At 49.5% G+C, this 10,050-nt stretch overlaps 1 protein-coding gene across 1 annotated transcript; it reads right to left on the bottom strand.

The window, feature by feature from the left end:
* Positions 1 to 1,651: 1,651 nt before the first annotated feature.
* Positions 1,652 to 8,167, bottom strand: LOC116523601 (zinc finger protein 85-like). The gene is made up of 5 exons (XM_032238716.1): positions 6,516 to 8,167; positions 6,219 to 6,357; positions 6,008 to 6,060; positions 4,727 to 4,853; positions 1,652 to 3,671 (listed from the first exon to the last, which is right to left on the bottom strand). Exons 1-5 carry the CDS (start codon positions 7,953 to 7,955, stop codon positions 2,065 to 2,067), a joined length of 3,366 nt encoding a protein of 1,121 aa, XP_032094607.1. The 5' UTR covers positions 7,956 to 8,167; the 3' UTR covers positions 1,652 to 2,064.
* Between the last annotated feature and the right edge of the window lie 1,883 nt (positions 8,168 to 10,050).

The following is a 10,050-nucleotide window of genomic DNA, read 5'->3' as shown; positions in this document are numbered from 1 at the left end:
CCCCCCTTACTTTTCTTCTTTCTTTCTTTTCATTCCCCCTCCCTTTTCTTCCTTCCTTCTTTCTTTCCATTCCTCCCTCCCTTTTCTTTTCTTTCTTTCCATTCCCCCCTTACTTTTCTTCTTTCTTTCTTTTCATTCCCCCTCCCTTTTCTTCCTTCTTTCTTTCTTTCCATTCCTCCCTCCCTTTTCTTTCTTTCCATTCCCCCCTTTTCTTCTTTCTTTCCATTCCTCCCTCCCTTTTCTTTTCTTTCTTTCCATTCCCCCCTTCCTTTTCTTCTTTCTTTCCTTCTTTCCATTCCTCCCTCCCTTTTCTTTCTTTCTTTCCATTCCTCCCTTTCCTTTTCTTTCCTTCTTTCCATTCCTCCCTCCATTTTCTTCTTTCTTTCTTTCTTTCCATTCCTCCCTTTCCTTTTCTTTCCTTCTTTCCATTCCCCCCTTCCTTTTCTTCTTTCTTTCTTTCTTTCCATTCCTCCCTTTCCTTTTCTTTCCTTCTTTCCATTCCTCCCTCCATTTTCTTCTTTCTTTCTTTCCATTCCTCCCTCCCTTTTCTTTTCTTTTCTTTCCATTCCCCCTTCCTTTTCTTCTTTCTTTCCTTCTTTCCATTCCTCCCTCCCTTTTCTTTCTTTCTTTCCATTCCTCCCTTTCCTTTTCTTTCCTTTTTTCCATTCCTCCCTCCCTTTTCTTTTCTTTCTCTTTCCATTCCTCCCTCTTTTTCTTTCTTTTTCATTCCTCCCTCCCTTTTCTTCTTTCTTTCCTTCTTTCCATTCCTCCCTCCCTTTTCTTCTTTCTTTCTTTTCATTCCCCCCTCCCTTTTCTTCCTTCCTTCCTTCTTTCTTTCCATTCCTCCCTCCCTTTTCTTTTCTTTCTTTCCATTCCCCCCTTACTTTTCTTCTTTCTTTCTTTTCATTCCCCCTCCCTTTTCTTCCTTCTTTCTTTCTTTCCATTCCTCCCTCCCTTTTCTTTCTTTCCATTCCCCCCTTTTCTTCTTTCTTTCCATTCCTCCCTCCCTTTTCTTTCCTTCCATTCCTCCCTCCTCTTTTCTTTCCTTCTTTCCATTCCTCCCTCCCTTTACGTTCTTTCTTTCTTACCTTTCTTTTTCTTTCTTTCCTTCCATTCCTCCATCCCTCCCTATTTGCCCTTCTGCATTAGAATGTTAAGTTCACCCTGCTCATTTCCTATACAGATAGTCCTCAACGTATAATCCTTTGTTCGACAATGGTTTAAAGTTATAAGGGCACTGAAAAAAGGTGATTTACAACACCGTTCCTCCTATTTAGAGTCATCAGCATCCCCACAGCCACAGAATCAAACTCTGGGCTATTGGCAACCCACAAATAACCACGGCAGCTACAGTATCTCGGGGTCATCCGTTCCAGCAAGCAAAATCAATGGGGGAAGCCGGATTCACTTAAAAACCACATTTCACTCAACAACTGCAGTGACTTGATTAACAATCGTGGCAAAAGAAAAAATTGCAAAATTGGGCACAACTCGTTTAACAACTGCCTTGCTTAGCAATGGAAATTCTGATCCCAATTGCGGTCATAAACTGAGGATTACTTGAATTCTATATGTTGGTGTCAAAACATCTGGGACTGGGAACATGAGAAACACAAAGCATAAACTAAATCACTGGGGTTTTTTTTGGGGGGGGGGGGTTTGCAACAGTGTTTACACATTAACATGGCAAAAGCCCATCCAAAGCCGATTCATCTTATATAAACTGGCTACCCCTTTTGTTAGAAATCTTCCCCAGTAAATTCCTTCTCTCTTGTGGGTGTAGGTTTCAGGTTTTAGCAAAAATCAGGCTTAAGACAGCCAGGATTCCTGACTCAGATAATTATTATTTTTTGTTCATACCAAAAAGACAAGGTGTACATAAACAGAATCAGATAAGTCCAGTCTAGGAAATCCCACTAGAGTGGATGTTTGCATGGGAAGGAAGCCGCCTGTTTCACTGAAGCTCTCCCTGCAGTCCACACATTTATAAGGGTCCCCCCCCCCCCCCGGCTGAATCCTTCATGTGAAGCAAGGGTGCTGCTCTTGCTAAACACCCATTCATTCCTATGGCTTCTCCCCCATGTGGATCCTTTCATGGGAAGTGAGTTCACTGCTCCTCTTGAAGGTCTTCCCACATTCCATGCATTGATAGTGCTTCTCCCCCGTATGGATGTTTTTATGGGAAAGGAGGTGGCTGTTTTGACGGAAGCTTTTCCCGCATTCTGCACACTTAAATGGCTTTTCCCCTGTGTGGATTCTCTTATGGCAGGCAAGCTGGCTGTTCCTTCTGAAGCTCTTTGAGCATTTCATACATTTATACGGTCTCTCGTCTAAGTGGATCCTTTTATGGGAAATAAGTTCACTACTTTCCCCGAAACTTTCCCCACACTCTGCACATTCATACGGATTCTCACCAGAGTGAATCCTTTTGTGGGAAGTAAGCTGAGAATTCCAAGAGAAGCTTTTCCCGCACTCTGTACATGTGTACGGTCTCTCCCCTGGGTGGATTTTGCTATGGGAAGTGAGCTCAGCGCTGCTCCTGAAGGCCTTTCCACATTCCAAACATTTGTGTAATTCTTCCAATGCGTGGATCCTTTTATGGGAAGAAAGCTCACGGCTGCCTCTGAAGCTTTTCCCACACACCAGGCATTTATATGGCTTCTCTCCCGTGTGGATCATTTTATGAGAAGCGAGCTGATAGCTCCAGAAGAAGTTCTTTCCGCACTCCATACATTTGTATGGTTTCTCTCCCGAGTGCAGTCTTTTATGGTAAGTAAGCTGGCTATTCCTCCTGAAGGTCCTCCCGCATTCTACGCATTTATAAGGTTTTTCTCCTGTGTGGACCCTCCTGTGGGAGGTCAGTTCACTGCTTCCCCTGAAGCCCCTTCCACACTCCATACATTTATAAGGCCTCTCACCAGTGTGGATCCTTCTGTGGGAAGTCAGTTCGCTGCTCCTCCTGAAGCTCTTCCCACACTCCGGGCATTTATAGGGTTTCTCTCCTGTGTGGATCATTTTGTGGGAAGTAAGCTGATAGCTCCACAGGAAGTTCTTTCCACACTCCATGCACTTGTACGGTTTTTCTCCCGCGTGGAGTCTTTTATGGTAAGCAAGCTGGCTGTTCCTCCTGAAGCTCCTCCCGCACTCAGAACACTTGTAGAGTTTTTCCCCCGTGTGGATCCTTTTATGGCAGGTCAGGTCGTTGCTCCAGGTGAAGCTCTTCCCACACTCCAGGCACTTATAGGGTTTCTCCCCCGTGTGGATCCTCCTGTGGGAAGTAACCTGGCTGCTGCTCCGGAAGTTCTTCCCACACTCTCGACATTTGTAGGGTTTCTCCCCCATGTTGATTCTATCCCGCAAAGAAAGAATGAAAGTCCAGCTGTAACTTTTTTCATCTTCCCTGTTCTGATCCTCTTCGTCTGTAGTGTGATCATGGTCATTTAAATCTAATTTTTCTCTGAATGTTTTCACACTTTTCCCAAAACCCTTTGCCCTTTTTCCTTTGGGAATGTCCAAGGCTTGAATTTCGCCGCACTGAAAAGAAAACTTTCTGCTTCCATCCTTTGACTGGTTTCTCTCGTGACTTTTTAGCTCCGCTTGGTCTCTTCCTTCTTTGCGTCTGAGAGCTTCTAATATTTGCCTATAGCACATGTTCTCTTGCCCAACAGACCCTTAAAAGGAAAAAAAAAGTGTGTGTTTAAACTAAGGGGAACATAACCACCAAAAACACGACTGAGAATCCCATTTCTGAAAATCCCCAAAAACCTCTGTAACATTTTTATAGGCTATTCTGACCTACAATCTGACACAGCTTATCAAATGCATTGATATAAAGTTGCATGGGATGGGAATTTATGTTTCATGGGTAGTAGAAACAATTTTAAAAGCCATTTGTCTTAAAATAATTCTGCACTTTGGGGTTAGCATATTCGCCTCTTGCTGTCTATGATTTTTTTCCGTTGTTCTGCACTAGATATCTTTCCCCACACATTCTCTTCTTACCGCCAAGTCCTTGGTTCAGGTGGGGGGGAAAAAATCTGAAGTCCTCACTCAACATGTTTCCAGGACAAAAAAACCCACCGGTCACTACGTGATGTCAAACTGGGTTTTTACTTTCATTAAAAAAAAATTTCCCAGGAAATCTATTAAAAACACTCTGCCCATATAGTCCATATAACCTCATAGTTATGCCTGACTTCATTAGGCGTATGATTGGCTGCATCCAGTTTGCTCTGTCCAATCGCACGGATTAGTTTCGATTCGTCAACCAAGGGAGGCTGCAGCCCCTCCCCTTTGCAGGCAATAGCAATAGCAGTTAGCAATAGCAGTTAGACTTATATACCGCTTCACAGGGCTGTCAGCCCTCTCTAAGTGGTTTACAGAGTCAGCATATCGCCCCCAACAACAATCCGGGTCCTCATTTCACCCACCTCGGAAGGATGGAAGGCTGAGTCAACCCTGAGCCGGTGAGATTAGAACCGCCGAACTGCAGATAACAGTCAGCTGAAGTGGCCTGCAGTACTGCACCCTAACCATTGTGCCATCTCGGCTCTGCCTCCAGCACTGTCCCTCAACCAGTCTGTGCTTCAGTCTAAGGTGTCCTGGAGCCACTAGAGGAGAATTTTGTAGAGCGGACCTTCTCCTCCTCCCAGATATAAGGTGTCGTTGGGTTTATGCCAAGGAGCTGGTTCCACAAAATGCCTTTTCTACACGCCTGTGCCCTTACCCAGAGAGGTCACATTCCTCAGGTTCTCCCTCATGACTTCCCCGTGGAGGGCTTTTTGGGGGGGATCCAGCCGAGCCCACTCTTCCTTGGAGAAACACACAGCCACCTCCTCAAAAGAGACAAGACCCTGGAAGAAAAAGAGGGGGGGGGGACTCTTCTCCATTAATAGTCCAGGAAGGTTTTGCAACTCCTTCCCTTCATTCAACAAATTCCCCAAGCAAAGATTGTGCACGGATTATTATCTAGGAGAAAAGAATACACACAGATCGGGGTTGAGCTGAGCTTGGTGGTTTGACAGCCGTCGTTTCACTGGATCGGCAACACCACAAACACAAGCGAATCTGGCGTTTTATCTCTGTTTTTATACAATCGCTTGTCCTGCCAATGGTGGAAGGGAATGGTTTTCTTTTGACAGCTCCTGGATTACAGAATTGTTTTCTAATTGTTTGCCTGGCATGATTTATTTATTTATTAAACCAAGTCTTTACTATTAAGAGTGAATACGGGCAATTTACAGATAACTGTGCAATCCATACAAAAAAAAGGACAAGATTAAATCGTTAAAAAGAGGGAGGGATCACCCTTCAGCCACCAGCCCCCCTCCCCCCCCAGGGTTGTGACCAGAGGTGGGTTCCTACCAGTTTGCACCTACTCGGTAGAACCGGTTCGTCAAATCTACCGAACCGGTTAGAAGAGGTTCCACCAGTGGACCCGGAAAGCAGGCCACACCTACAGAAGAGGTTCCAAAATTGAACCCACCACTGGTCCTTGGATATGATTATTCTACACTATCATGCTCATATTTATAAAACTCAGTGCCTCTGTGAAAGGTAAGGATGACTGCTGCGTTTGTGGTGCAATCAGAACATTGCGTGTGTTGAAGTTGTTTTAACGCAAACCTTTAAAGATGCCTTTTAAAAAACAAGTTGACATCATATTCTTATGCATGCCAGTGCTGTGTGTGGGGTAATTTAAGGTGGTTCTGACAAGTGTCGCCGGCATCTTCATATCCGGTCACATGGGCGGCAAGCCACTCCCATCCGGTCACATGGGCAGCAAGCCACTCCCACAAAGGAGGCCACACCCACAGAGTAGGCTCGAACATTTTTTGAAACCCACCACTGGTTGTGACCTACTCTTGGATCCCTGTGCCAGTTGATAAAGGGATCTCGTAACAAATTCTGCCACGTTCCGTTGGAGGCTGCTTAAAGAGCAGAAACGCTCTTGGGTCCCAGAGGGAGTGAGGAATTTCAAGTGATCTCCTAAAAGATTCTCTCCTACCTGAACTGGAGGCTCAGCCACTCTTTCAGTTCCACCAGGAAAAGGTGAGGACCCTAGAAACAAGCAGGGGACACTTTTGATTTCCTGCATGGGACTTCTTACGCGGAGCTAGAGCAGAATTTTAAAATATGTCGTGAAGAACTCAGGACGATGCAAGAGCATTGAGACATTTCTTGAGAACGTCAGGCCCCTCGGAAAGGCCCCCCCTTACCTCCTGAGGTGCCCCAGCTTGGATCTTCTTGGGGAATCCCCCTGAAAGGCAGTTCTTGAGAGGCATCTGACGGGTCTTTCCTCCGTTTAGGGTGCCTGGGGACGGCCTCCTCCCCAAAGGGCTGCGGCACCCGACGTGCCTGTAGGTGGAAAAGAGAAATAAGGTTTCAGATGAAACCTCTCAACTTTGCAGACTCCGTTGCCCCTCGGTGCAGATGGGACAACGGAGGAAGGGCACCAAATAACATATTCTGGGAGAAAAATGGGGAAAACGCTCAATGCAAAGATACTCTCTCACCTGCAGCTCTTCCTGCTGCTTCTTCTCCGCCTGGCTCAGCAGGAACCCCTCGGCCAGGGCCACCGCCTGGGCGCTGGTCTCCGCACCGCACTCCCGCACCCAACTGGCCGTCTCGGCAGGGAGCACGGCCAGCAGCTGCTCCAGGATGACCAGGTCCAGCACCTGCGCCTTGGTCTTCTTCTCTGGCTGCAGCCAATCCCGGCAGAGCCGATGGAGACGGCTGCACATCTCCCGGGGGCTCTTGCCCCAGGCGTCCGAGGGCAGGCGGCCGACCTTCTCCCTGGTGGTTTCCCGCAAGGCGTCCCGCAGCTCCTCCACCTTCTCCCAGAGGGCTTCCTTCAGGGAGGAGTTCTGCAGGGCCCTCCTGAGGGCGTCCACACGGGCCAGCAGCTCCTCTGCCCGCTTCAGCGTGTCCGTCCAGAAGGCCAGCGCCTGCGTCTCCAGGGCGGCCGCTTTCTCCCACAGGAGGTGGGCCTCCTTCACGGGCGCCTCCCGGGCGGCTCTCCGCAGGACGGCTTCCCCCTGCCCCAGGGGCAGCTGCCGGAGGGCCTGGCGGAAGGCTCCGGCTTCTCTCCGGGCGTCTTCGGCCTCCTCCAGCGGCCCGGCCCACAAGCCCTTCTCCAGGCAGGCCACCTCCCAGCAGTCCGTCTTGCGCAGCAGCGCCTCGGCCTTTTCCAGCACCGGCTGCAGCCCTTCCAGCGGCGCCTCCCGCAGGCCGGCCCGCAGCCCCTGCAGCTCCCTCCGCAGCGCCTCCGCGCTCTCCGCCCAGCCTTCCTCCTCCAGCGCCTCCCGCAGGGCCAGCAGCTGCCGGGCCCGGCCGCGCCCTTCCTTCCGCACCGCCCGGCTCAGCTCCCGCAGGCTCTCCCACAGCCGGTCGTCCAGGAACGCCGCCAGGGCCGCCTCCAGCCCCCGCGCCGCGCGCACCGGCCGCCCCCGGCCCTCGCCCGCCTCCAGCTCCGCCACCACGCCCAGCAGCGCCTCCCGCAGAGCCGACACCTTCTCCGCCGAGGCCGCCGCTGCACCCGCGGCTGCTGGCTCGACCGGTGGCGGCGGCGGCTCTTTGTCCTCGCTCGGCGCCGCCTCCTCCTTCGCCGCCGCCGCCGCCGCCGATCCTCCGCCGGGCTTCCTCCGCCGCGCCCGCCGGGCCGCCTCGCGCTCTCCGCGCGCCTGGAACCACCGGAGCAGCGCGATCTCCAGCCTGAGGAAGCCCTGCAGGCGCTGCTGCTCCGGCTCCGAGAGCGCCGCGTCCCGGGCCAGCAGGGCGTCCCTGCCTCGCCGCGCCTCGCTCAGCTGCGCCCGGAACCGCTGCAGGTTCGGCTGGCCCAGGTTGACCTCCCAGCGCCAGCGCGCCCGCACCGGCTCCGACACCCGCTGCGCCAGCAGAGCCTCCGCCTCCGCCAGCCGCTCCGGGGAAACCTCCGCCGCCGCCGCCGCCTCCATAGCCGATGCTGCTGCTGCGCGCGCCCCCGACGCCTCTCCGGCCACGAGAGCGCGCACGGCGATCCCCCCCTCCCCGCAGGCGAATAAGAGGGGGGCGGAGCAACCCTAAGTCCCGCCTCTCCGCCGATCTCGCGCGCTGCCTTCCGCCTTCTGGGACTTCAACTCCCAGAATTCCCCCGTCAGCTTCTCGCTCCGCCTCCCGAGTATTTTTTTTTAATATATATTTTTAAATTTTTCAAAGCAAACATTCTTTACATGCTGTAGAAAGACTTCCGTGCCCCTGAGGGCAGGACAAGAAGCAATGGGTGGAAACTAATCAAGGAGAGAAGCAACTTAGAACTGAGGAGGAATTTCCTGACAGTTAGAAGAATTAATCAGTGGAACAATTTGCCTCCAGAAGTTGTGAATTCTCCAACACTGGAAGTTTTAAAAAAGATGTTGGATAACCATTTCTCTGAAGTGGTGTAGGGTTTCCTACCTAGGCAGGGGGGTGGGCTAGAAGACCTCCAAGGTCCCTTCCAACACTGTTATTCTATTCTATTCTAAGGAGGGGGCTGGGATGGATGCTGGGGAGCAGAGTGGGGGGAGAAAGGAGCTGAGACCCCCCCCCCAGGAGAGACTTTGGGAAAGGGGTCCGAGGGCAAGAGAAGTGGGAGTTTCAAGGCCCAAATCCCTTTGGAGCCCCCAAAGCTTCTTCCGTTAAAAAAGGAAGGAGACGGAAAGCGAAAGAGGGAAACTGAGGCATTTTCAGACCTGAATCCACAAATGCCACCAAAACTACCTATAAGGAAAAGAATTTTGGCAGCTTCGGAAAATTCACTTCTTCTGATGAATCTCAAACTTGAGGCTTTGAACATCAAGCAAGAGGGGAGCCTGGAGCCCTTTTGGGAAGCCCCTGAATTTGGGGAGGGGACCAAGGACCTTTATATTCATTTTCCTCTTCGATTTTTAGGATTTTAACCACCACTTTTTCCACTTGATAAACATGTCCAACTTCTTCATCATATTTCACTTTTCTCTGGTTAAAGATATACTCCAAAGGGAGGTCTGTATGCTTTTCTTCTTATCACTCTCTATAAACAAGTAGTGAGACTTTGGGAGTGCCAAGCCAAGATAATCAGTGAGAAAAGTAACAATGTTTCATTTCCAATACACAAACCTTCCAGCAACTGAGTAGCAGTGTTATTGTTGCAATTTTCTGTTTCTTTTTGTATCTTTTTTGTATTTCAAGTTTAAAAAAAGTCTGATTCTTAAATGAGTTAGAAGAACACCCACAGTTATGAAAGAGGAGAATTTCAGCCCATAGGTTACAAAGAATGATAAAAGAAAAAAAAATAGAAGAAAACTTAATCCATTCCTTTTAAAAGGCTTGCATAAATTCCATCCATGAAGATAGCATTTAAAAAGTAAGATAATCCACTGCAAAACCATTCCAAATTTAATTCCACCACTTATTTCTTCTGTTCTCCAATTTAAATTAATTTTAAGTTTTTTATAGGCAGTGTCTGTTAGGAATATAATCTAACGGTTGGGTTGGTAATATATAAATCATGTAACAATGCTATACCTGTTTCTTTAAATCATGCTGTAAATGTGATTGGTTACTGGTTCCTCATCGGGAACAAAGTGGGAAGCCCCGAGTGTGACGGGAACGATCTGTGGAGTCTTGCAAGGAATTACAGGACCTTCTCCTATCTCATGTCGCAGCTCTTCATCCTTTGCTGGATCTGTTTGTCTCATCGCACAGGCGGCGGGGAAGGTGAGCCGGCATCCCTTCAGCCCCCTGGTCTCTTTGGGGGAACCTGTGGTTTTAATGTGCTGGACTTGGCTCCCGCTATCTACAGATTCTGGGCTTGTGAATTGAGCTGCTTCGTTAACGTTTATTTTGGCTTGCGGTGGCTTCAGAGTGATCGGCGGATGTGCAGAGCGGCAAAATATTTGTGTCGCCTAACGTGCCCTTCCCCAGGTGAGGCCTCACTCACATTTGTGTCAACTTTATGGAATGTGGTCTCAAAAGTGGTTTTTTTTTCTTCTTCAAAAAGCAGCTGGACTGTTTTGTCCCTTAAGAAAACGTTTCGCTTCTCATCCAAAAAGC

The sequence above is a fragment of the Thamnophis elegans genome, unplaced genomic scaffold (genome assembly GCF_009769535.1).
Source record: "Thamnophis elegans isolate rThaEle1 unplaced genomic scaffold, rThaEle1.pri scaffold_59_arrow_ctg1, whole genome shotgun sequence".
Taxonomy (NCBI): domain Eukaryota; kingdom Metazoa; phylum Chordata; class Lepidosauria; order Squamata; family Colubridae; genus Thamnophis; species Thamnophis elegans.
The sequence above is the reverse complement of the archived record's forward strand: the minus strand, read 5'-3'. Positions and strand labels throughout refer to the sequence as shown.

Excerpts from the sequence above, each read along its gene's own strand:
- LOC116523601 (XM_032238716.1), bottom strand. The coding sequence starts at position 7,955 with ATGGAGGCGGCGGCGGCGGCGGAGGTTTCCCCGGAGCGGCTGGCGGAG. Across the intron at positions 6,358-6,515 it reads AGCAGCAGGAAGAGCTGCAG|GCACGTCGGGTGCCGCAGCC; the intron begins GTGAGAGAGTAT and ends TTCCACCTACAG. Across the intron at positions 6,061-6,218 it reads AAGCTGGGGCACCTCAGGAG|GGTCCTCACCTTTTCCTGGT; the intron begins GTAAGGGGGGGC and ends GCTTGTTTCTAG.